We start from the raw sequence: 27,836 nt of genomic DNA on the forward strand, positions 1-27,836 counted from the left end.
AGACCGCTGTCTGTATTTTGCACATACGTATATTAGGGATGGGAATGAATAAGATTTAATTGATACCAATGCCATTATCAATTCTGCTTATCGGTGTGATTCTTTAATGATTCCTTTATTGATTCCTGATCAATTTTCTGTGTGGAAAGGAAGTTTTAACTTCTTAAACTTCTAAGGAAGTTTTCTTAGTCAAAGGAAAAATGTGCTAAGCCTTTCTGCATGGCGCTAATGTTATTATAACACAGAAAATTTACCCTTGATCCCGGCATGCTCAGTTGAGAAGCAGTGGCACTCATGCATAGGGAGTCAAATACATGACATTTCTGGAATTTCAGCCTTGCATCTTGCATTGATATCAACATAGATTTCAACATATTGCTGGTGTTTCCACATTTACATGAAATTATCATTTTACAGACACTGCAAGTAGATGCAGTTTGAAATGCAATGAAATAAAACGTGCTGTCTATGCACCAGTACACTTCTGTGTCTAGTTTATTCTGTATGTACTGTCTAATTATTGTATTGACCATTCAATATAGTTGTGTATACATATTGTCTGTCATCCAACTAGTACATGTGCACTTATGTCTCTGTCTTATTCTTTATGTACCAAAGAAGTAGCCTGAATGTTTCATTAAACTGTACACTCATGTATGTATAATGACAATAAAAGTTGAATTGAACTGGATCCATCTTTCGCTTGTGAATACTGCCTGAGCCACTCACAACCTGTAAAGGCAGGAAAATTCAGTATCCCAGTTTGACAACAGTTTTAGCATACAGGCTTTTATACTGTCCCCTTTCCCAAGGCATTTCATACAAGCATTATCCTACACAAACCTACACAAAAGGACAGAGCTGCTTTCTTAGAGGAGTCAAAATCCTGTTGTAAATAACTAAGTGCCTCAAACCATGAGAAAAGAACAGTTAGTTTCTCAGGAGTACCATGTTCAGAGTAACACTTGGTCCAGTCACCTCCTGCTTTTCAGTAGGGAATGCTGTGGGTGGGTGGAGGTAACTTACCAACATTGTTGAGGGCACTGCCAGTAGACGGAGAGATCTGGAGCAGGCGTGGGTCAATGAAGGGAGTGAAGGAAGAGGAGGACTTGTGCTTCTGCATTGTGGTGGACTGGGACTACACATGGGAAAAGGGTGACAGATGGATGGACATAGAGTTATGATGCATTTCAAAGTGAACTGAATATGATTCTTAGATGTTGGCCTATCTACTATTAATTAGCTTTAACAGCTATCTGCAGCTAAATTAGCATCATTTTATTTGAAGTTCACTACCAAAGGACTCTATAGAAGGCTCAGCACAAACAACTCACTCATAGGTCCTGCACAGTCATAAGCATGGGCAATATGGCAAAATAAATTACATTGTGATACTTTTCTGCAATCTACTCAGGAAAAAATGGTATCTATATCTAATTTATAACCCTAACATATTGACATATTGCCCACACCTAGCAGAACTTTATAAATGCATACAAGATGACTACAAGCATAACACTGCAGGTGTTTACCCAGCTTCTGGTTATTCACAATAGCATTCTTTAGAACTCTAACTAAGTATATGTTAGGGGTGGGCAGTATGGTCAAAAACATTATGACAATACTTTTGCAGTACATAATATGTTAATAACAATATTTAGTTTTTTTGAGGTTTGATAAAGTTGGAATAAATCAAATGTGTCAGCAGTGCCACTTTTAAAAAAAAATACTATCAAAAACTAGCAGTACAATTATTTTTATTCAGTAATTCACACACTGCACTAAATCTAATGAAACATGACCAATTATGCCTTTTTTAATGAAATTTGCAGTTCAAACAAGGACAATATCCACAATATGCTCAGAAACAGCATGCTGTGGCATACTGTGATGTAAACTGGCCCAAAATCATAAAATATTGTCATACTGTGTCATTAGTGTGTGTAGAAATATTATGCATAACCCTTAAGGAGGGTCCTTACAGTAAAGTGTTGAATCCAGCAAATTTAAGAAAAAGTAACTCCAATAAAACTTACTTTACTAATTTTACTAATACCACTTTACTGTAATGATAAAATATGGTATTATCTTTTATTACTTTTTTTTATTATTTTTTATTACTGGAATTATATCTTCTTGGCATACAAATATATACATATACAAGCTGGCAGGTGGGTGTTTCTGGCTTTGTAGCATGCCTCTCCATTGGAAAATGATGCTTAAACTATGCAACAGTTTTAGTACATACTGTTACAAAAAGGCAGAAAACCAACAAACACACACACAAACACTACAAAAAATAGGGTGTGATAGAATCTCAGAGTTCTTGATGGTGGTTTGATGGAAAAAGTCTGAAAGGAAGAACATACAGGGAAAAATGATTTGCGAAATGAAAAAATGAAACTTGGGTGAAGGAGATAATTACTGTTATATAATAACTGTTCTGAAACTTTTAGTTAAGTAGTTTAGATTAGTTAGTATAAGAATACTGAGCACTAGAGGGACTGTTATTTATTTTTCTTGGAGGGAGGTTAGCAGCCATATGGTCAGTGCTGTATATGAAGCCAGCATCCAGACTCACCACCATCACTACCCTTTCCCACAGAGATGACTAGACAGAGTAATACAGCAAGGGGAGGGAGAGAGGATAAGAACAACAATGAAGGAAGTTAAAAGTAAGGCTCAACCAATTTGAAAATTTAGAAAAAACATTCTGAAAACTCCCTTTTGGAATTCCCTTTTAATATCAGCCAATCTGATAGAACAAGTGATATATTGTTCAGGCCCAAGTAAATAAGTAGAGAGAAAGAGCTACTAGACAGTGCTTTCACTCTATGCCTATTGGGATTCTGGTGGCATCATTTTAGAAAGTGGCTTGCAAGTTATTAGTCAGTCAAAGGGGTCCAAAGGGGGCGCTGTGGGCTGCGCCAGGACGTACCTCCATAGGGCAGGGCGACCTGTCCAGGGGCATGAGGGGGGACAAGGTAGGGCTGCTGTGGTATGAGGAGGAGGAGGGGGTAGAGGGGCAGGAAGAAGGGGGCGAGGGCTGACTCTGCTGGAGCAGGTCAGGCAAGAGATGAATTCGGCCTGAAAAGTCATTCCGGTCCTGGATCCCCTGCAGGACTGCACCAGTGGGGAGACCAAAGCCTGACCCTGGCACTGGCCGTTTTTTTACATCCCCTGAGCTCTGGAATTGAGAAGAAGTAGATTGTCTGTGGTGGCCTGGGTGGTGAGAACAGCTAGCTGAGGACCAAATTTCAGGAGATTCTTAACCAGCACAACCTAGTCCTATTTCATTTCTGTTTTATTTTGTGTCATTAACTGATATTGTCTTTAATAGCTGACATTTATAAGTGTTTATAAGTGTTTACTCATTTTTGGCTTTCTAGATGGAGTAACAGCTGTTTTGGGGCAGGCTTATTGCTAGTAGTAGCCTATAGCTAACTGCAGTGCTATCCTTTTCTTCTTTGTCCACTGGGGTTGGCTTGGTTGACTGAGTGGGATGTTAATAGGAAGATGGGTTGTGTTATAATTCTCCATTGTGGCTGATCAAATAGCATTTTGCTTTTAGTCAGGACAATAATCAGTTTAAGCTACAGTAACAACTGGCTAATGTAGCCACAATGTTTAAGCTAATGCTAAAGCTTCAGCTGCAAGGCTCTCAGGGACACTTTATGGGGGTGTGTTACCTCTTAATGGCAGATCATTTTAGGTTTTGTGTTTTAAAACTTTGTTTTTATTAAACCGTTGCCTTAATATTTGTACATTTTATAAAAATGAATTAATTTTAATTTACCTTAATTTTGTCTAGCTTCCTCTAAATGTCTAAATGGCATCTAAATGTCTGTGAACTTCCAGTGGGTAAAGATTTAACAAAGTTAATTTGGCAATTTGTATGTCCGCTGATATGATGATGAGCTGCATGCAGCCACATGTATGTAAGTCTGAATTTGAGAAAAAGTGATGATGTGAAATTGTGGAAAGAAACCTAGAGATCTAGAATTTATTCTTTTTCTGTTTATGATGATGACACTTTCAGTTATGTGCTCTGTGGTCTTCACTGGCAAAAATAAACAAACACAAATCATAAAAACCAAATAAACATCAACTTAATGTAAATGCAAGGGTATGAAAAATAATCTGGTAGGACAAGGTGTCAACAACAACGGTAAATGGTAAGAGTAAAGAAAACAAAATGATCACACAAATATCAGGCTGTGGAGGCATTCTGATGCTGCACTGCAGCAATATAGCATAGCTCAGTGGTTTTCAATCCAGTTTTCAGGGACCTCCAAGACCCTGGTCCATATTTTTGCTTCATCCCAATTCCCAGGACACAGGAACAGAGCAAAAATCTCAGGGTCCATGAGGACTGGTTTGAGAAACACTGATATAGACAATGTATTGCGACAACGTGTAACTGTATTCTCATATTGTGTTTCATTCAAAATTGTAGAAATTTTATGCATGTGGGGCACCTGTCGGACGACTAGCGTGCTATCTTTGCATTGGGTGAAAGAGGCATCGTCACCATCTTCATGGACAACCATTGTCTTCACTGACTCCGTCTCGCCATTGCTTAGTCTGGATGAGCTGTCAATAAAACAGAGAAATATGCTGTAGTAACAGCAACAGATAAAATCTACAATTAGCATCCCATGGCTGGCCAGTTTATGAGGTCCATATACCTTATAGGTCAACAATAACAGACTGGAGCTCATCAGTTGTGGTGCAATTTGCCCTCAGCTGCCCTCTACCACATTCATGCACACAGTCCACTACCATGTCTGTGACACAGACAAGGAAGTGGCTTTGTTAGTATGTGCAGCCCAAGTATATAAGACTTTTGTAGTGTTGTCAACTTCAAACTTACAGCCAACCGCAGCGCTGTGGTTGAAAACTGACCACTGATAAAGGGTTAAAGCAGGGGTATCTCAACCACTAAGAGGGCCACTTTAAAAAAGCTCAACAAATCCATGGGCCAGAGAACACCCGTTTTCATTTAGTTTTAAAATAATATTTTGTTTTTTCCTGAATTTTCCACTGTCAATTCAAATCACAGCAAATAGTCATCAGCAAAATACAGACACTTGGTAGTACAACTTGAAATATTACATGAATGCTTAAATATTTCTCTTGGGGAAGAGGAGAGGAGGTAGGTCTTTTAAACCCACCTATGTGCTTCAACTAGACACCTGGCATATTTTTTTGTTCATTCATTCTTGGGATCAGTTTCTGAGCTGCTGAGCTAAGTGTTTATGTAGATTGAGCTGCAGCTGAAACAAAGCTATTGTGTTTGGTGATATTATGGTGTGACAGAATTTAGGGGTACTGCTGTCCCATATACTGTTGTTGGGGAAGGTGGTAGGAGCGCAGTGCATGCTGGGGATTGTAATGCAGTGTACTGTAAAATGGGCTAATATAGACAGAAAATTAAAATAATTTCACAGGCTGGATAGGATTGTGTCACGGGCCTGATCTGGCCTGTGGGCCTGGGCCTGATGTTTGACATATGGGGTTTAGAGGATGGCTCTAACCCACATGCTGGTGGAGCTACAAGATAGGGGTACGTAATAAAGTGCCATCACGTCAAATCTGTGAGGCCAGATGACTGCAAGCATATAAAGAACGCTAATAAGAGGGCTCTTCAACTCACTTCCATGGTTGGTACCCACACCAAAATCTACACATCTGCATATGAAGTATGCATTACTTTCTTTTAAGCTTTCATCCTTTTGGTTTGTCATCATGTTTCCTCTGAATTTTGGGTAACTCCAAGTATGCTGAAGCCTGCATCCCAAGTGTCCTCTCTGGAAAATCCTGCATTATCGCCTTTACAGCTTAGATCAATGAAAGAATTAAAGGCCTGCAGTCCTGAGGACATGCATATGATCAGTCCAGAGAAGAAGAGGGGTTTAGCCTGGGCAAATGTGTTTTGTAGTGCACAGAAATCATGACATACCCCCCCCGTGAGTCCTCTGGGCCTGAAGTGGATTCCTCTCCTCCCTCCTGATCCACTTCTTCGTCATCCTCATCGTCAGTAGTTCCAGAGTCATCGCTAGAGGAAGAATAGTCCGTGACCTTGTGGGGTGGCCGTACGTCCTCCACTGCACGCAACTCTTTGGCCAGTGCTGTCAAATCCTGTGTTTCAGGGGTAAAAAGTTAAAGCCAGACAGGACACACTGTTCAACTCTAACTCTGTTCAAGCTCTCTCTTTTTACACATTGCTTCATCAACATCTATTTGCTCTGATTTCTCTATTGGCTCTCTCTCATGCTTTTTCTCATCAGCTCAATAGCACTCTCATTTAAAAACGGTTATTAGCTTTGCCTTTGGGGGTTAAGGGTAGAGCCTGCAAAGATGGCAAATGGTGTCCAATTTGACTGCCACAGGGTGAGCTTAAAGTCTTGAAGGCCAATCAGAAAGCAACAAGAGCAAAGCAAAAAGCTAAAAGCGGATGACGGACAGCGCCCAGTGACTAAAAAACCCAGCCCATCCTATATGAACAGGAGCAAACTCCGATGAATGAGATTGTGGTTATGATTAGAAAGTGTTAACGCAGTTACGTGTCGCTGAGGGAACAGTCCAAGCCCAAGAAAAAACACAAACCATTAGTAAAAGACAAGCCATTAGTACTTCTGTCCAGGCAACGCAAAATCATTTTTCAAGCTTACCACTTCAGCCTATTAGAACCCCACCAGAGGATCCCGTAACAATTCCAGTCCACAACAGGTGATCATAAATAAACAAACAAATATAGAAACAAATAAACAACCAAACCCTGCATGTTCCGAAAGAGAAGCTGGATTAGAAACCACAAACTCTACTGTAAAAAGATGTTATATGGAATTTCATGAAATAGTACCCAACAGAAGCGCATACGCATACACGCACACACGCACACACACACACACACACTCCTCGGCTACATCTCAGAGTCCTCTCACCACCACATGCCCGGGCCGGGCCAAATCCTTCTTCTCCTCAGTTTTTTTGGATGTATGCTCCGGCCACTGCGGGGAACTCTCAGATTTAGAAGAGGCTGCAGGAAGAGATACGAGAGTGAGAATTGGACACGTACTGCCACCGAGCTGGCATCACTTCCAATGTGCAGGAGTTTGCGTTAAGTACAGGTGCATTAGGAGCTCTTCCTTTGTTGCCTTTTTACAGACTCCAAAAAAATTCTCTGAACTTTACAAACAAATTAGTCTCTAAACTAAACAAATTCCAAAAGTTGAAATCCAAACCTCCTGCCAGAGTTTGGTTATTACTTTTACATATGAAGTCTGCTAGCAGCTCCAGTAGTTATCAAAGTCTGCTTTAATGCAAGCCTTTTAGTCTTGGGTGGAGAAACCTGGGAGATAGCACAGGGCTCTGACACGCCAGCAATCACAATCTGCGCTGCCAGTTTCATGACAATTGTGAAATCTGTACAGCATTGAGAAAAAACTACATCCTGAGAAAAACTACATCCTGAATGCCTCATATTTGAATACCAATAACCAAATCTTGCTAATTTAACAGCTGTTCATAGTATTTTATTGACAAGAAATTACAATAAACAGATAATTACAGCTTATTATTTAATAACACTTCCATATTTTTTGGACTATGTCCTAACTTCATATTCATTCTAAAATACTTTGAACTGCGAATAAAGCATTGGTTTAAGTTTTGGTCTCTAGTTTGTAATATTTCAATGTACACTGTATTATTAGTTATCACTGAATAAGTGTTGTTAATATGACAAGGGATTCTAAACTTTTGATACACAGACACACATCCCCACCCAGAACTTTCAAACAAGTCCTGTTCTTCATTAGGTTTGACCATAAAATAAAAATAAATAAAAATAAAAGCACAGCTCTTAAAACGAATATTGCATTTGTGGTACATCTGAAGCCTACTGGAGGATGTTCTACACCATGTCTTATTGTTGTAGCACACATAATTTAAAAATGTCATTAGGGCATTTAGATTGGACAATAAAGCCTGTTAGTTTTACCAATTGGATTAGGCTTCAGCTAGGCTAGGTTTTCATACAAGCATGAGTGTGTACTTATTACCACGTCTGTCTAACTCTGTTGTGTATCTCGTGTGTTGGTGTACTCACTGCGTGGTCTGAATCTCTCTCCTGATCCACTGTTGGAGTTGCTGGAGGTGGAACTAGACCCTGATGAGCTGCTGCTACTGCTGGGCCGAGGGCCCATCCTCTCTACACGTTCCCATAGCAATCGTGGTTCAGCGTTACTATGGAGACATGTATGACTGTATGATAACCAAACTAACGCACAGACTACACAATGTAAGCAGCCTGTTTTTGTATAGAGCTCGCACACACACCCACATACACCCACACACACCCACCCACGTACCTTCCAGAATTCCTCTGAGCCTGCAGCACGCTGCCTTGGTGGGGGGATTCTCGGCGAGAGAGTATGGGTGACCTAGAGGTTGTTCTTACCGGAACCTTCCAGAGAGACAGGCAGGGATACTCATACATACTGATACATATCTGTGGCTGGACAATGATGTGGCAAATATGCATCAGGTTTGACCAAAAGCAGCCCTCAAAGTTGAGCAGAACACCAGCCTACACAGCCAACTCACTCACTCATTTCCAGAACCCCTCTGTGTGCACACTTTTATGCTGGCTTCATGTGCTATCATAACGACTGCAAATAGGAGTCCTCGCCCTAAAAGCTGCATATGAACATCCACTTCGAATTGTAATTACAAGCGGGAGCTAGGCCTGTGCGATGTAACTAGATATCGTAGATGACTGACAAGTAACCCAAGTTATGATGCTTAAAATTTTTGTTTTGTTTAGTTATACAGAACGAAAGAGGACTAATTTACATTTAAATAAAATCTACAGCTTGACTCCAGAGGGATTGCACTAAAAACAATAGAAAACTCCATGTTTTTTTATATGTAAAACATGTGTTGCTTTGGAAATCACTTGCAGTATGAAGTTTCTCGTGTGAGCCCATGAACGCATGTTTGCAGTGACACATCTAAACTGATGAGTGATCTTTAATAAACTTATTTATTACAGACTTCATTAAAAATAGCAAATGTTTAAATAACATATAAACTAAAATTATATTTTTTTAACTCATAAGTATCTCGCTCATTATTTTTTATTGCCCAGGCCTAGTGCTTAGTTATGACTTCCTACTGACGTTTACGTTTTACAATGTCAGAAGAAAGGGCAGTGCCAGTGGCCGAAGGAAGGTAATTATTTTTTTAAACGCAACTCAGTTTTAGTACTCACTGATTAGGCCATAGACATTTGCTTGATTTAAAAAAAATCTTCATAATTAAATCATTATTACGTAAACAAAGTTATTTATATGTAAACTGCTGCAAAATGGGATTAAAAATGGATGTTGCATTTATACTCTTGCTCAGTATACATTTTTTAATGGTGGAAAATGCTGTTATATGAAAAATAGATCATCTAGCTTAGCAACCTTAGTGGCTTGTTTAGCAAAGGCTAGAAAGTGATGCAACCAGTTACTGTTTCTGACTACAAAGCACTGACCTTTCACTTACAACTTCTCAAGCTGAGAAACAGGACCATCTGATGAGCACATGAAGGAAGCAGGAAAATGATTCTCCAGCTAAAGCACTCATGCTCTGACTACATGGTTCACATCAGAACACCTGCCCACAGCAGACGAACGTATCTGCCAATTTAGAGCTCAAGGGCCTGTGCTTTACAGAGGGGGTTCCTCTTCGCATGAGTGGGCCAGAAGTTCGGGGGACCGATGGGATTGCTGGTGGGGTAGCGGTGTAGCAGGATCGCTGAAAGAGTGTGAGCGAGAGATGGAGTGAGGAGCGACCGAGCTGCTTTTGAGAGCAGCCAGCTGGGACCACTGCACCTTTCCACAGGTGGAGCAGCACAAAGCAATGGAGGAGGGAGAAGATGCAAAACAAAAAAGTGGGTGTTGTTGGGAAGAGGTGAAAAATAAAAAAGTGTTCAAAAATCACACACTTGCCTCAACCCAAACTAAGCTGTTATAGGGGAATTCCACCAGTTAAAAAAATCTTCATAATTAAATCATTATTATGTAAACAAAGTCATTCAAAGTAGTTTGATGTGAATTGCTCAATTTACAGTGGTGGTGATGGGAACCAGACGTCTGAAGAATTTAACGCCGCTAAAGCCTTGCTCAAAGTTATTCTGTGATGGTTATGAATACGCTGCTTGATGTCTGAGACATTGTTTTACAGTAGATATTGAAAAGAAAATGTTTTTAAAATGCATTCATGGTGGAGGGATACATGCAGGGCATTATGGAGCAAAACAGTCCCCAAAGAAAACTTCTGTTGTTTGGATTTTCCACTATTTTACCATCATCATTCCATATAAAAACTCAGAAGATACATGTAGATTCATGTAAGACACATGTAGAGTAGTGGTTTTAGATAGTCAATAAATGACTATACTTGGGTTGTACACAAGGCAAACTCCTAGCTCCTATCACCACCACTGTAAAGAGTCTCTAAAATGAACCATTTCAACCAAACCAGTCAGAATGATTCTGTTTACATCTCAAACACTGAATTATGCAGAAATTATTAAAAATTGGCAGAACTCCCCTTTAATGTCAGGATCACACTACACATGGTCACTATGTCAGATTAGGCCGATGTCGGGGAGGTGGGTCAAGAAACTGTCAACAGCGTTATGTTTGATGCTGGTGGTTTTGTCTTCTGAAGAGAAAAAGAAAAAAAAAACAAAAAACGATTGCAGACCCGTTCTTGGGCGTCATGAAGATGACAGTATGTGCTGTCAATCCTTTAAAGAAAACTTGAGGTAACAAATGTGTTAACATATTAAGAACATTATTATGCTAGCCTTTTTGTCAGGGTGTCATGGGGTGTCTTCGACTGTGTCAGACTACAAGACCCGTTCATCGTTCCCGACGCTGATATTCAGGCCCAACACAGGAATTTTGTGGGCTGTGACAAAATCGTGTCAGAATCAGGTTGAATTTGTAGTGTCTGATCCTGGCATAAGTATTTTCAATTAGACTTGCTTATGTAGTTTCTATTACTGTATCTATGAAAATGGACACAAATATAGGCAATACCAGGTTTCAAGATGGTTGCTACTACTGTTTGCAGCATAGCAATATACTTTTGTCATTGTAGCTCCAAGGCAATCTAGCAATAGTACAGATGTAAATCAGCTCTTTTGTACTGTATTGCACATTTCTACAACTATGCATTTGATAGCTTGATGACTACTACTTATACATTAACGTACATCCACTGTAGAAAGAAAGCATTTCAATATCAATGTTAGATGTAACATTACGTTTTTTTGGTGTTTTTTTTTACGATGTTGGTTGTGATATAATAATAGACCAGATATCTTTTCAATATACTAACCGTTGTAATATGCAAAAAACATGCAAACAAAGGGAGGTCAAAATGGAGAGAAGATAAAGCGAATGATGCAGCCAGGAGAAAGTTGACTGATGGGGGGGCGGAGTTGTAGTGGGAAATATATGCTTTGCTTCTTAGTCAAAGACACAGCATCCCTATTTAACAGCCCAAACACCACACTGTTTCCCCATGACGCGACTAACCATATATGACTACAGCCTTTTTTCTATACACTAGTGCTTTAGAAAACAGAGTACACATGGCAGATGAAGGTAAAACCATCTACCACAGAGTGGTCAGTCAACTCTGAATCTACGCAGTAGATGGAGCAAAAGTGCAAATGACAAGAGCGAAGAATCAAGATCGTTTGTAACAGAGTGACTATTCGCTGAAAGGAGACGGAAAGAGAGAACAAGCAAAGAGAGAGAGCTTAATGACCGCTACAGCAAACTACCAGAGGGAGCACAGACTTTTTTAGTCACCCTAGATTGACAACACACATTTAGCATCTGACAGAAGCTCTAGAAGTTACATAGCTTCTCTAAAAGCAAGATGGTACCAAAGCAAAGGAAGAAAAGTAAGCAGAAAGTACGCTATATTACAAATGACTTTGAAAATCCCTTAGACCAGCAAGAAACAAAAGGGATGCTTGGTCAGAAACAGCTAGAAGGAAGGAACAGAGTGAGAGAGAGAAAGAGGTCAGAAAAGAAGTGCATGTTTGTGTCTTCACACCTTTAGCAAGGGCCACTATCAGCTTAAATTGGCCAATAATCAACTTCCAAATTCAGAAGCGATGGCCAAAATATTGCTTGGCCATCCGTCAGTACTTCAGATGCAGTTTCAAGGTAGGTAAATTTAGTTTATTAGGCACTGTTGGGAAATTTAGTAATTCACAGAATTTACCCCAAAACAACCCTTACACAGAACAGAATTGAGGAGCCTGCAGTCTGCAATGGGCAGAAATGAAGGCTAGTATTGGAAAGATATACAGAAAAAAATGAACTTGCCTTTTACATTAGTTATTGATTTGACTGCATAATTTTTCATCCATGTGGTCTTTTTTCTTCTCTCTGTGCACAGAACTTGTGTTGACAAGTTGTGTTCAAGTTAGCCACTATGACTTGTTGATCAATACAATGGTTTGAACGGAGAATTGTTATGGCAAGCTTGGCGGCTTTGGCAACAAAACCAGGTCAATTTTGATTCGACACACCAATCTGCTCAGGGTCCAGAGTTTACCCATTTATTGGCACTGCTGATTGGTCCGGCATGTTAGGGCACCTTACGTGACATTATCACGGTTACCTGTGGTTCCATGGGCCGATGCATTGCAGGCTGGGCCTGCTCGGAGGCGTTGCCATTGGAAAAGGGTTCAGCCCTTGGCGGCACGGCAGGGGGCTGCTTCTGAGACCCTGCAGCCTGTGGAGAACCCTGCACGTTCCTGCGGTGCCGCTCATCTGCCTGCAACCCCGGAACAGCAAAATAGTGTTAATCTTAAGTACAAAACATGCGAATTGTTACTCACTTAATCTACTCGCTTAAAAAGGAAGAAAAGTCACAAGGACAGGTCTAGCAAAGTTGAGTTAACCTGTAAAAAGAGTTTTGGCAGAGTTAAGTGTTTCAAGAACAAAATAGCTAGAGCCATTCTACAAAAAAAAAGCATGAGCATGAATCATAAACATCAAACGTTTGTTCGCTGACAAAAATAAAAAAAAGAGAAGGGAGGAGATCAGTGAGAGGAGAATAGTAAGAAAGTAAGCTGAGTGTGTTCTGCAGACGTACAAGAAAGTGCCCAAAGAAAAACAAAGCCAAGAAAGAGTGAAAAAGTACAACACAAAAAAACTGAACAGTATCTGAAACAGGAAGGACGCACTAAATGTGAAGAAAGCATAAGCAAACAAAGCATAATGAGAAATGCTTCAGCAGTTGATATTAACTGAGCTAAAGCATCATAGAAATGAGAAGAGGCTTCAAGCTGTGTGGTAAACACCTTTACTACCCTTACCCACTGCAAAAAAAAACAAACAAACAAAAAAAAAAAAACATATCTGGATAAAAAATATATAGAACATATAGAAATATCTTCTCTACATATATACAAAGCATGTTCACCTCACACTATCTTTGGCTCAACTACAAAACCACAGCAGTCAGAGAGAGTTAAAAGCACAAAATCTTCAGATTTATTAGTGTGGGTGAGCAAGCATAAAGCGTAAGTGGCGGTTATGCCCTTCTACATGAAGAAGCAGTGTTATCAGTCCGAGCAGAAAGAGTGATTAGCAAATCGACTTACAACAAGGGATTAAGGGGTGTCCATCCCCAGTCCTGCAGAGCTTTAGTTCAGCAGTTTGGTGATTTCCCTGCTCAAACACACCTGATTCCATTCAGCAGTTTTACTGTGTTCAGAAGATTATCATCAACCCAAAATTATAAAGCAGTCAGGTCACCAAATATTAACTACTATCTGTTTGTGAATTTCAAACGTGAAGAACTGACATATTACTTGTGATAGACCAATGGCATTCCTTGCTACAAAAATGTATATCATCAGTTTCCAAAAAAACACCTCCAAACTTTACAGGAGAGGGCAAAATTGTTCTTTTCTTTAAAGGTATGTTCATGTAAAAAGTGGTTTTGGAGGATTTCTGTAGGTCCATCCACCATGAAATGTTTACACAGCTCCTGAGTAAAATGGTGTAGACAAATCATGTTTTGAATAGTGATGATATTTTTTGTTTACTGCTTACTGTTAGGACCTGCCTATTCACTACAGGTAGGCTTAATTTTATTATGCTCATACGTATGATACAGCGTCATTGATATATTTACCATTATCTCAGTACACTGTTGTATCAAAGAACGGCTGGTGATATGTCACCTACTTAATGGTGCATTTGGACAGTCCTAATGAACTCATACAGCTAGAAAAACTCATCAAACTGTATAATAGTTGTTTGTCTTAAGTGGTAATGGACAACTAGTATATTTTTGTCACATGCACACACATATACCTGCGGGAAGAACTAATGCCAGCTTAATCTACTGTGTTCATAAGGTATTAAAGAGGACCTATTATGCTTTTCCAATTGTTCCCTTTCTTCTAGGGTATTATAGAGCTTTCTGTGCATATAAACAATTTGCAAAGTTACAAAGTCCAAAGTACAAGTAAAAGGGAGAGAGCTGCCTGAAACACCTTGTTGGAATTCCAGCCCTTTTCTTTCGTTACAAGATGCAATCTTGTAACACAATCCTTACTGCCCACCTAACTGAAAGCTTGGCATGCCCTCACACAACGCACAGCATCTACTGGAGGCCGGGAAGCCATATCGAAAAGATGCTGACCTGACATTAAGGATCGGACTCTGGCTCAAACTGATACGGCAGAACTGACCCACAACGGTGTTTACAGCTGCTCAAGAGAGAAGGGTCTGTCTGCAGACTGCAAGACAGGGGTGGAATGTTTAGGGGCAGAAATGACCAATCAGAATAGAGTGAGCTGACCAATTAGAGAACACTGGACATTGGTAAGAGGTGGGCATAAAGACATGGGAGCTCTAACAGAGCATTTCAGACAGAAGGTGAACAGAAAAAAAATTGTTTTTGGAGCAATGAAGAATGCAAATGGATTCTAGTAGACCCCAAAAATAAAATTAGGTCCTCTTAAAGAACATACTGACAATATAGGACTTGCCCAAGTTTGCCACTTGTATTTCAGGCAAATAGTATGTACATTTACATGTTTACAACGACCATCCAAGCGCACCATTAGTTACCATGATTAGTAAACATGCTTGAACAGGAAAATCACCAAACAGTTCTGGACTAGAACTGGACAACACTGGGTTAAGGCTTCACCTCTCGGACTGGCTCAAAGTCGGGGGCAGAGCCCTGAGATTCTGTTGGAAGCACTCGAATGGTTTGACCCTCGTCCTGGGTGGGCTGCTGAGGCTGGGAGTTGAGGCTCCTGTGTGTTTGGTTATGCTGCAAGCCGGATCCACGACTTGCTTCCGATGGGAGCTCCTTGTCTGACTGGGCGGCCTGCTGAGGTTGCAGGATCCTGTTTTTTTCTTGCAAGCTCTGCTGCAGCTGAGGAATCCTGCTTCGATCCTGTGAGGACTGGAGAGGTAATGGGGGAGTTTTGGTCCTGTCTACCGCACAGTGCTGTAACTGCGGAATTCTAGACCTGTCTTGGGGTACTGAATGATGGGGTTGTTGGTTTTTGTTCTTGTCTTGATGCTTTGGTGGACTTTTTTTGCACTTTTGAGCCAAAGGCTGCTGTTGCTGCTGGGGAAATTTGCTCCTCTGAGCTGAAGATGGGGTCTGCTGGGGATTTCTAGTCATATCTGCTTGTTGTGGTTGAGGCTGCTGTTGGGGATTTCTGGGTTGTTGGAGAGAAAGCAGGTAGGACTGCTCCTGCTGTAACTGTCTTTGTAGTCTCTCGGCCTGCCTCTGCTCCTCCAGCTCTCTCCACTTAAACTCCTGACATACATATAGAGTGCATAAAATCCAAGTAAATTACACTGCCCATCAAAGGTTTGGAGACTGCTTTCTTTTAAACGGTTATGTGTCAAGTTAGCCTTTAAGAACCTGAGCCTAAAAGTGGCTGGCTGGGCATATCTTTATATTTTTGACATATTCATTTGTCATTTTCAGTAATATCAGTTATTAATATAAATTTTCAAAATATTTCAAAAAATAATATGCAAAAGCATAAATAGATTTTTTTTCCACATTTTTACTAAATAAACAACAACAAAACAAAACAGAACATGGCAATTTAAATAAATTATTGGAACAATCAACCACTAACAACTCACTGGAATCCTCTGCCTGTGTATACAGGTCTGTGATAATTTTTCTCAGCACTGTCAGTGGCAGTTTTTAGTTTATGCTCTTACTGGTAATACATACGGTTATCTAGCTGTATAGAGCCACAGCACTCCTAACATCTCAGTCCTCTTCACTGCTGCCATCAAAAAGCATCTCTAACATTCTTTGAAGAAAATCTTGTTTTTTCATAAAATCTGATTTTCCAAAGTCAACTGCTAGTGTGCTGTCACATTTTGTCAAAAAGAAAAAGTACTTGCAAAGGATTTGTTAACAACTATTTGCAAACAAGTTCATTAAGTGTTCATCAAAGTGTTTCTCAGTGATAATAATAAGTCTTACCAAAATAATGCTTCCAAAATACTGTTAAAAGTACATGTCACTCTTCTTCAAAAAGGTGGTTTAAACATGCTGATTCATTGAAAATCTTTTGACAAACTAACAACAGTGTGTGTGCTATTATAGCTTTTGACATGGGGTACAGTTTTTGATAATCTGCTAACCATTCTGCTAGTTTACACAATAAAGAACTTAATAAAAGATGCTAATAAAGCATCAAAATCCTTCTGTCAGCAAAACAATGGGGAAAAAAAACAACAGACATGCAAAACAAGGATGATTCCCTGCATGATCAAGGAGTAGAACAAAAACAGACAATGAATGAGCAGTGAATGAAGTAGCTCCACAATCCAAATTAGCAAAAAGGACTTTCACGACAATATTCAGCAACCTACAAAAAACATTGATAAACACAGTTTTATAATTGCACACTTTTGACTAACACTACCGTTAGCTAATGCTACCTTCTCGAACTTTTCTAAAAATAGCAATGAACACATCAAGGTATCAGTTTACAGGGTGATGTGCTTAGTGATCATTTAATTGTGCTTGGTAATGATTGTAAACAACTGTTTTTGTACATGTGGAAGAGTTACAAACTAGCTAAATTGTGCTTCTGTAAGCCTAATGGCTCCTATTTATATTTTAGCCTTGCTTCTTTTCAACAGTTTAGACTGTCATGCTGGTAGGCTTTCACGGGCTAATGATGGTATGGGCAATACAGAAAACATAACATCACAATACCTGAGGATGTTTTAACAATACACATTATATTTTAAAATATTTTCTTTGTTTTAAATTTATAAGGAAGGAACAGACAAAATGCAACCGCAAAATGGCTATGAAAGCATTTTTCTTACTTGCAACATTTGAAAAAATTAAGTAATTTAGGAGGAAACAGAAAGAGAGATCAAACGATTGATGAAAGAAAATAAATTAATAGAATAATGGACCAACATCCAGTAACTACTTGTTACTATGCAGTTTGGTCATTGTTGCAGGCTCTCTTTAATTGATCTAAATTTATCATTTTTATGATGTTTGCAGTTGTTGAGCGTGTTAGACATACTCCATAATAATCTCTTATTGTAAATTGTCTTGATAATGATATATTACCCACCACTAGCCAGTCTTCAGCTTATGTTATAGAAAAGGTGAGGGACAGAGCTAAGTATATGCAGAGAGTAAAAAAAATGTAATGCTTACCAGCAGCATGGCTTGCTCATGCAAAAGTTGCTGCTGTAGTATTTCTAGGTGCCTTTGCTCCTCCTCCAGCTGGCGACGGATGTACTCCTGTCAAAAACCATAAAAGCAAGGTGAGCAATGCCTACATTCACTCTACAGAGAAGCAAAACAATGAGCTTGTTCTACTCACACATCTTTCTGACAGAATGTTTATATAAACATTCACACATTATTGGAAACCTTATCTGCATCCATCAGGGTTCATACACTTACACATGAAAATGCGTAATATGTTGATAACTTTAAATTAATCGCAGCTTGCAAAGACCAACAGAGAAGTATATGCCATCATTGTAAGGCTAAAAAAGGCTATTAGGGGATGGTAACATTTAAATTAATTTAATGAATACAGCCTTAGGCCACTATCAAAGTTTGTGAGTTTACATCATGAAATAAAAAAGAAACCTATAATAATATTTTCAATGATTTTCAGTATATCTCAAAGACAATTTAGTACTGGATTTTGGCACATTTATTATTGAGCAAAGCAAAAAAAAATAAACAAATAAATAAAAATAAAAACCAGGCCTGGAGGGGAAGCCCTCTAAGGACACCGTAGCATCTCACACCCCTGCACAGCTGATCATGTCCTTATAAAATATGTGTACATATGTATATATATATGCATACACACACACACACACACACTCAAATATATAAACAAGGCCCAAGCATGCATGTATATATATATACATACACATTTTATACACATATATATACACACATATATATATACACATATACATATATATATATATATATATATATATATATATATATATATATATATATATACACACACACATTTTATACATATACATATATATATACATATATATATATATATATATATATATTCTTAAATGCAGATCCACAAAGATGACAGAGATGAAAAGAAGAGGAAGGGGGGGAAAAAAAACAAAAACAAACAAAAAAAAACGCTTGTTCACAAGATAGGTGTTCTGTTAATAGACTGGTCCACTGTGTTATAGAAATATTTTTTTTGTCTTTACAATTTAGCAGTATTGTTTTGCTATAACTGCTATAAGTAATGGAACTGTATGTTTGACTGATGATTCTACCTCAGAGAGGTCTCCTGGGGGGCATAGGGAGGGTGACATTGGAAAGCTGCTCCCCAAATATGAAGATAATTTTGAGGTTATATTTTCCCAAAATCGGTGGACTGGTGTGCAAATCCAGACTGCGTGAAAACACTCATCAGTTTTGGTAGTTATATATTGTGTACATACGCTTGAATTGCTGAGTCCCATTTTAAACAATTTGTATTGCGTAATGTGGGTCCTATGGATGATTTTATATTGAATTAATTGTATGTGTTCTTACTGATAATGAAGATAGTTTTACAGATTTGTGTCTAGAATTGTGAATTAGTGCTAATATCTAAATCCTTTTCCCAATTATTAGTTGGTATTGATGTGGTTGAATTTAAAGTATCTATGAGAGCATATAACTTTGATAAAACTTTCTTAGGGCTGATGATTTGGTTTGTATTTTCAGTAATGGGGGATGGATTGAGATTGTTGTGAAACGTATTCATTTTGGTTTTAAGTATACCTTTTAATTGATAATATTTTAAATATATATTTCAAATGTTTCTGTTAATTCTTGTAAGCTTTTAAATGTGTTATTCATAAAGAGGTGTTGTAAATGTGTTATGCCTTTTTTTTTTCAATTCTTGCATTTAAGGGGTCGTTTGTTAACTGTAAAGTCTGGATTGTGCCATATGGGTGTGTATATGTTAGTTGTAATTTCAATTTTTTTTTATTTATTACTCTTCCATCAGGCTTTTAATGTCTTTGAGATTGTCATGCTTTTAGAACATTCATGATATTTTATGGATTTGCTAAGAAAAGGTAAATCTGCAATGGATATTTCTTTGCAGTATGACGGTTCTACATCAAGCCAGGGGTTACAGTAATCATCTCTTTGTCTCCATTTTACTAAATAGTAAAGTTGATTTGCTAAATAATAAAACTGAAAATTATTTTTGTCGTTTTGTAAAGTTGTGAATGTAATCCTAGTTTCTCCAGTAGAATTTTGATGTTAACATGTCTAAATTGTGGATCCATTTTTAGTTGGTTCAGTTGGCAACATTGCAAATATATAGTTGACTTTTGGTAAAACTGTCATTTTAATTGTTGTGATACGGCCTATAAGACAAATTAGTAAATTCATCCAGCGATTTAGGTCATCTTCTATTGTTTTTAATAGTGGTGTAAAATTAAGGTGGAACAACTCTGAAAACTTGGTGGTTACTTTTATACCTAGATATATAACACTTCCTGTGGTGATTTGTAAAGCGTAGTTTTGGAGTGCAGCATTCCAGTTCCAGTCACCTATTGGTAACGCTGTCAATCTCTAGTTAAATTCTAGTTCTAGTTAACAGAGTAATCTGATATATGTTTCCTTTATTGATAAAGTGGGATCTTGGAGAAACAGTAGCACATCATCTGCATAGAGGCTTATTTTATGAACAATACTGTGGGTTGAAATGCCTGTGATTTTATCATTCTGACATATTGCTGCAGATAGTGGTTCTATGAAGATTTTGAATAACAGTGGTGAGAGTGGACATCCTTGTCAGGTACTATGAGAAAGTGTAAAGCTTGATGAGGTGATGTCATTAGTTATAACGGAGGCCATGGGTGATGAATGGGTGATGTAATATTTGAGTCTAGTGTATAAATGATATACCAAAGCCATTTTCCTATTACTTTTCTTTGTAAAGTTAATAAGGTTGATGAGACAACATGCGTTATGTGATGATTGTCTCCCTTTTATAAAGCCTGTTTGATCTGGATGGATGAGATTGGATGTAACTTTTCCCAGTTTTGTCTGTGTTAATTAGTGATATTGGACGGTAGTTTGAGCATAATGTTGAATCTTTATTTGATTTGAGTAATACTGAAATTAGTGCCATATTCATTTGGGATGGAATAGAGGAAGATCTTTTTATTTCATTGACCATCTTTACAAACGGGGGAGACATTTGGCCAGAAATGTTTATAGAATTCAGCAAGAAATCCATCCATACCTGGTGATTTATTGTTTGGCATTAATTGAACTGCTTTCCTAAATTCTTCCTTGGTTAAAGGTGCTTCTCAAGAGTGTCTTTGGTCATTATTCAACCTAGGAAGGGTGATATCATCAAGAAAGGCATCAATATCAGATTGTTTTGTAACTGTATTTCTTGAGTATAAGGTCTTGTAGTAATTTTTAAAAGTTTCATTTATTACTTTTGCGTTTTTGGTATTGTTCCCTGATGAGTCTTGTATAGTGGTTCTTGTGTGTTTTTCTTTGTTTTGTTTTAGCTGGTTTGCAAAGAATTTTCCTGATTTGTCATTATGCTCAAAGTGGTTTTGTCTAAGGTGTGAGAGTAAAAATTGTGTTTTTGATCTATAAGAATATCTAGCTGAGCTTTAGTTTTGTTAATGTTTTTAAGAATTTTTTGAGGGGGATTTTCTGCATATGAACTCTGGAGTTGCTTTAAATGTTGTTCTAGGCTGCTTTGCTTTTCCTGATCCTTCTTTTTCTTATGTACTGAATATGACATGATTTTCCCTCTCATCGCTGCTTTTGATGTTTCCCATAATAATATGGGAAAAGTTTCTTGTAGATCATTGGTTTCCATAAAGGATGTCCACTCTCTTTTAAAGTAGATATTGAATTCTTTGTCTATGATGAGAGATGTATTATATCGCCATCTTGGCCTTGTTGCACTAAAGTCAAAAGTAATAGGGGCATGATCAGAGATTACTATCAGATGGATGAACAGTACATTGATTTTAAATAAAGCGACTTTGTAAAGGTAAGATAACAAATAATTACTGGTAGGACAGTTACAAAGACAAACACACAAACACAAGCACATAGAAACACACAGAAAAGCATCAGTGATATGTATACTATAGGAAAGAGAGAAAAAGATTGACTATTGGGTGATTAGTGATTCAGTGAGTCTCTATGTAGTTTCCCATCAAGATATAGTCTGTCTACTGAGACTGTCGCACGTATTCCTTTTTTCTATATTCTTTTCTAGTCTGAAACAGGACTTTTCTTCTTTCTTTGGGGAGTTGGTCACTAAGGCCAAATTTAGCGTCTTTAAGTTATCTTCGTCCACTTTTAACAAGTTCTTTTTGTTTATATCATTCAAATTTGGCGACGATAGGTCGTGGATATGTGTGAAGTTGACAACCAATGTGGTGAACACGGTGAAAGGAGATCTCATTGACTGTATTCTCCGGAATCTTTAATTGCTTACACATGAAGTTTTTAATATTTTTTTCTGGATCTTCTTCTGTTTTTTCGAGTATTCCTGAGAATATTAACAGTCTCAAACTGTACACCAGCACGGTGGAGCTACAGAGTACGGATTTCCTCATCAAGTGGCTGAGAGTTTGAGGCAAGTTTGTAATGATTATGATGCTATCTGCATTATGCTATTTGGTGGAGCAGAAGCTCTACTTAGCCTTGTAGCACCAGTGCAAAACTAAAGAAGCCAGCCTGACTGACTACATTTGGGCTTAGAATTAAACTGCATAATTTCTTTTTGCACTTTAAGTTTGCAAAAAAAAAATTTAATTCAGTAATCAAAACTGAACCCATAACATTTTGCCAATGACCATTCCAGCAACAGCTGTTTTCCTGTCCTGACTGGCTGTCTGGAGCGAAACATCCTCATACCTGCTCGCGGTCTGCTCTCCTCTTCTCCTCTTCAGCCCTTCTGCGCTCCTCCTCTTCTTTGCGCCTGCGCTCCATCTCTTCCAGGCGCCTCTTCTCCTCTTGCTCGCGCCTCCTCTGCTCTCTTTCCTGCTGCCTCCGCATCTCTCGCTCACGCCGTTGTTGCTGTGGACAGCCAGGAGAGGGCATGAGAGAGTAACACAGTGAGACAGTGAGAGCAGAGAAAAGAGAGGCTCCAGTGCAACTTTTTAGGCACAATAGAGATTAGTGAGTGTGTTGAAACATCAATGCTTTTTCTATATTACAATATGTAAAACGACCCAAAGAATGTTTGCTACTAGTCTATTCAAAATTTTGCAAGATATTTAACTCAGAAGGGCAGAGAATGGCCCATTATAGATCCACTTATATCTATTCAGTAACCTGTAACATGAGAATTAAGATGCACTAGGAATGACATTTTTGGCAAATTCTTTTGAGTGATAAATGACTGCAATTAGTCGATGCCAAGTCGTTAACTGAAAAGGTTAAGATCAAGGTACCAACCAATAAAATTATGAAAAATAAAACAGACAGTTCGGGTTCTGAAAGCTGATTGGCTGAGCCACATTTGAAGCCACTATAAAATACTTAATAAACGCATACACAAACTGAACTCTGTATTAATGCACAGAGATATTGAAAATGCTCCTTGTTTGGAGCGTGGAGTGCAGTACTGATGGTGGGGCCAGGATTCTGTGTTTGTATGAAGTAAATGGCCTGAAACCGTATTAAACATATCCTACATAAAAAACGGTACTGTTTAAACCGAGGGCTTGAACAGCATAATAATAATGTTAATTATTATATGACCAAAAACTTTAAAGAGCAGAATATGTAGTGATGGGCTACTGAAAATTTTGTAGTCTAACATAAAATTTACTACTCTTTACTAGCCCAAGCTAAAACAAACAGAAATGCCATGCCTGGGGCAGCTTTGGATCAGCTTCAGTGGCTCTCGAAAGTCATCGTCCACCACATTTTTCTGTATAACTCTGCCATGTGTGATTTACTCACACCGCAATGCATTACACTTTGTCTTGAATAATAATAATTTATATTGTTACGTTTTATTTATATAGGGCCTTTCCAAAGCTCAAGGCTGCTTTATACAGCATCAAAACAGGCTAACAAAGCAGCCAAGCATAAAACACAAGAATATCATAAGGAAAACAAAACAAAACGAGGATGTAAAGGAAAGCAAACAAAACATGAAAAGTTATAACAAAAAAACAGAGCAAAAAAACCAAAACAAAAAATATATATATTTTCACAGAAGACAATTAGGAAAAAAACAGTTCATCAAAGAATAAAATTATTAGGAAGTAAAACATGGATGGAATACTTCCTGTATTATCACAGATGTTTGCTTTTCATATGGTACGTCACTTCTCAAAATGGTAGCCCCCTGCACCACTTGTTTTAGCTGTGCTTCATTTTTTATGAGGCTTATCTAGCAGAACCTATTGCCCACTGCGCACTCAAGTGTACAGTTTATTATTATTACTATTAATTATTAGGGGTGGGAATCTCTAGGCACCTCAGGATTCGATTCAATTACGATTCAGAGGGCTGCGATGTGATTATAAAAACGATTATTAAAACGATTATTTTTTTCTATATAGCATTTATATTTTCTCACTGTGTGAGCTCAAGTTTCGAGTTCAAGTTTCAAGTTTATTTGTCATTTGCACAACATGTCAGGACATTTATGCATTGAAATGCTTGTGGTGAGGCTCAGGTAATCACTCATATATATATACAGAATGTAGAGACAATATACATTTTAAAGTTACTAAGTAACTCGGTCTTATTGTTATTTAAAGTGACTTAGTACTTTTAAAGCAAAGTATTTGTAATGATCCATAATGAATTTACTTCCAATATCTTTTATTAATAAATCAAATGGAAGTGATGTGGCAAGTGAACTAGAATGCTCTCATTCAGTGCTCTTGTTTGGAGCATGAGAAGCTGCTTAAAATGTGATAAAAATGCGCAGTTACGGTGAAATAAGATTCTGTGGCAGTGGATGTCCATGCAGCACGTTACAGCTATTCTACCCGTTTTTTTAGTGATTTTATAACTTTGGTTTTGGTCTCGTTGTAGAGACGGGGGGGATCACTGTGTCAGTAAAATATCTACGGGACGTGTGCAACATAGCGCGAAAGCCCTGTTTCGCAATGACTGAGAACCGGCGTGCAGACTGCAGGTCACATAGCAACGATGCGTTATTCGCATTTATAAGCACTGCAGTTGGTTTCCTGGTACGTAAATCTGCATAGGGATGCAGAGGGAGCCGGTCAGATTTCTCACTCATCCAGTTGTGTTTTTGTTATGTGCCGCCACAGACTGTCCGGGCGCTGCACTTCCGCACTTCCAAGTTCCGCCTTTTGCGTTCCGTCAACATTACGTTATAAATTAAATATTTAGAAAATCGATTTTTGACATTTGTGAGTCGATTCAGAATCATTCACATCCGCATCACGATGCATCTAAGAATCGATTTTTTCCCGCACCCCTATTAAATATTTTATTAAGTGACCCTTATTAGTTCCACAACGGGGAAATTTCACCTCCACAATCTAACCCATCCGCGCAGTGAAACACCACATACACACTAGTGAACACACACACTAGGGGACAGTGAGCACACCTGCCCGGAGCGGCGGGCAGCCCTATCAGCATTTTAAAAACGTTCCTCAACTTGCATGAAAATCCCTCCTATCTGAATAGCAACGGTTGGTCGATTGTAAAATAAATAACGATTGGAAAATAAATAAGCTGGTTAATCACTGTATTTCCATCCTAATCTTAATACTTTTCTATGTTTTTGTTTTTGCCACTCCTCTCTCACCTCCTCGAGCCTCCTCCTCTGTTCCTTCTGCTGCTCAATGCGCTTCTGCCGCTCGGCCAGCAGTTGGCGCTTGTACTCCTCCTGCTCACGGAGCTGCTGCTCTTGTAGGAGCTGCTGCCTCCGCAGCGCCTCGGAACGCTCCTTGTTCTCCTGCTGGAGGCGGATGAAGTCCCGCCGCAGGGTCGACTCGCCCGGCACATTGACAATAGAGCTGTGGTTAGGAGAGATATTGGCTTAGCTACAGTGGGTAAAACACAAGTTGTTAATGCTATAAAAAAAACATCTAATTTCCATTTGCCAGGCTTCTTACACAAGCTAGTTAAACAAATAGTTTTTAAATTAAAATTTACAAAATGTTCCCCTTACCTTAAAAATAGCTGATCAACCAAGTGAAGTTTGGTGTTTCAAGTTTGCTTCTTTAGTTTTACACTGGAGCTAAGAGGCGAATGTAGCTGGAGGGCAATATGACTATATTTTAACGCTATTGGGATAAATTTTGTGTCAATATGTTTTTCCGTGTATATTGTGGATATTATCACTACTTAAAAACATTGACAAACTGCATGTTTCCTTACAAAGTGAGCAGAAATAGGCCTGTTTAATTGGGTTTAGTGCAGTGCAGTTTGTAAAACACTGAATTGTAGTTTTGTAGGTTGTACAAATTATAATGATTATAATTCTTATTATTATAATATCTTTTGAAATATTTATAGTATGATATACTATATACTGATATACTGTTCTATTTTGTCTGATATACTGTTCTATTTTGTCTGTTCCTACTAATTAAGTATCATTACATAATATTTTTGCTTTATTCTGGGATGTCCTTTTTCATTTTAATAGGAACCATTTTTAACACCCAAAGTAAATTGCATATATTTTTATTGTGCAAAATAGTAAAAACAAAATTGAACACCTGGCAAAAACACTGCTAAATATTGTTTCATATCTGGATTTCTACAAGGCAGGCTTTTGGGAAGCCTTTTATTTGTTTGAATTTTTCATTCTACCTTAAATAGAGCACCTGAATGTAGCTGCCGCACCACTTAAAGCAATACTATGTAGGATTTGGGGATTTAGAGACCTCTCTGGTGGAAACTAAAATTGCTGAAAACATGTGGAAGAACATCTTGTAAAGTCGTTGTTCTTCGGACCGCCACAAGTGGATGAATCAGACTTTTGCGAGTGGATTGAAAGAAAATTCAAAGAGAACTCAATCAAAACTTGGTAAAGGACGTGTCTCCCGAAGATGTGAGTGAATTAACTACTATTGTCATCATATCTTCATCAGTATAATGTTGATTTTGAGATCATTTGAGAACTAAACAAACATCAAGCCGGACTTTCATTTGAGCCCATGCATGTGACAAAACAAAGACACAGACGTGGTCTGACAAACTCCTGCCAAATATGGCCCAGTACCTCTGCCTTTTAAATGATTGTTTCAGGCTTTACAGGGCAACTTCCAGCAGTGCATGCTCCCAGCGACACACTCAGTAATGCTACTTCTTTCAGTTTTGACAAAAAGCATTACATAGTGCTGCTTTAAGGAACAGTGGAAAACTTAAAAAAGAAGCCAAATTCAGGTTTTTCAGATTTCGCAAATCATTTGTCTTACACATACATTCTGTATATTCATGCCTCATGTACAAGTACACCGCCCAGCACTACTTAGAGCCTGAATTGTGTCCATACAGTAGTCCATAACAAAGTGTCATACATTGTCAGAAACCACATTATCAGATCTATCAGAGATGATGATTTAGGCATGTGCGTGTGTGTGTGTGTGTGTGTGTTTAGCTACCTTGGCTCTCCTTCCTGCTCAGGGGCTTCCTCCTCCTCTTCCTCACTACCACTGTATTCATACTCAGTCTCATCTGGAACAGCCAAAAATAAAAAATAAAATGAAACCATAATACACTCATATTCTGGCTACAAAGAGAAACAATTTTTACATATATAGATCATTTACCACTTACAGATAGGACATGACCCGTCATTTACCCATCCAATTTTTGGAGCTACATAGGGTTTTTGAACCTTGAGAAGCTTTCAGACTGACATCTGTTTAGGTTTAGAATTTCAGAAAATAAATTTGTATGGTAAATTAAATAGACTCCAACAGTTTACTGAGTTATATGACTGTCACCCTGTCAAATTTCTAAGCAGCCTTCAATGATACACACTATATGTACAAAACTATTGGGACACACCTCTTAGTCTTTACACGTAGTCTGCCTTTAGAAGCATTTGTGAAAGAACGGGTTGTTCTAAAGAGCTCACTGAATTTGAGCGTGGTACTGTAATAGGAAAAATCGATTCTTTGACGCATCATGATGCAGACGCGAATGATTCTGAATCGATTTACAAATGTCAAAAATCGATTTTCTAAATTTTAATTTATAAAACAATCTTGACAGAACGCAGA

At 38.3% G+C, this 27,836-nt stretch overlaps 1 protein-coding gene across 9 annotated transcripts in view; it reads right to left on the reverse strand.

The window, feature by feature from the left end:
- Positions 1 to 27,836, reverse strand: part of map4k4 (mitogen-activated protein kinase kinase kinase kinase 4) — a 105,296-nt gene that overhangs the window by 18,564 nt on the left and 58,896 nt on the right. For 2 of the 9 annotated variants that reach the window (XM_036561894.1, XM_036561896.1), the window contains 14 exons: positions 27,213 to 27,285; positions 25,406 to 25,616; positions 22,516 to 22,677; positions 17,773 to 17,859; positions 15,256 to 15,879; positions 12,706 to 12,861; positions 8,376 to 8,470; positions 8,114 to 8,250; positions 6,948 to 7,042; positions 6,675 to 6,683; positions 5,963 to 6,141; positions 4,479 to 4,593; positions 2,939 to 3,187; positions 1,027 to 1,138 (listed from right to left, as the gene is read on the reverse strand). In XM_036561894.1, the coding sequence (XP_036417787.1) occupies positions 1,027 to 1,138; positions 2,939 to 3,187; positions 4,479 to 4,593; positions 5,963 to 6,141; positions 6,675 to 6,683; positions 6,948 to 7,042; positions 8,114 to 8,250; positions 8,376 to 8,470; positions 12,706 to 12,861; positions 15,256 to 15,879; positions 17,773 to 17,859; positions 22,516 to 22,677; positions 25,406 to 25,616; positions 27,213 to 27,285 (2,304 nt within the window). Of the gene's footprint in view, positions 1 to 1,026; positions 1,139 to 1,869; positions 2,352 to 2,938; positions 3,188 to 4,478; positions 4,594 to 5,962; positions 6,142 to 6,674; positions 6,684 to 6,947; positions 7,043 to 8,113; positions 8,251 to 8,375; positions 8,471 to 12,705; positions 12,862 to 13,693; positions 15,880 to 17,772; positions 17,860 to 22,515; positions 22,678 to 25,405; positions 25,617 to 27,212; positions 27,286 to 27,836 lie in introns of those variants that run through there. The other 7 variants (XM_036561900.1, XM_036561899.1, XM_036561895.1 and 4 more) reach the window with 7 other exon arrangements.

Source organism: Colossoma macropomum, unplaced genomic scaffold (assembly GCF_904425465.1).
Source record: "Colossoma macropomum unplaced genomic scaffold, Colossoma_macropomum, whole genome shotgun sequence".
In the NCBI taxonomy this organism is placed as follows: domain Eukaryota; kingdom Metazoa; phylum Chordata; class Actinopteri; order Characiformes; family Serrasalmidae; genus Colossoma; species Colossoma macropomum.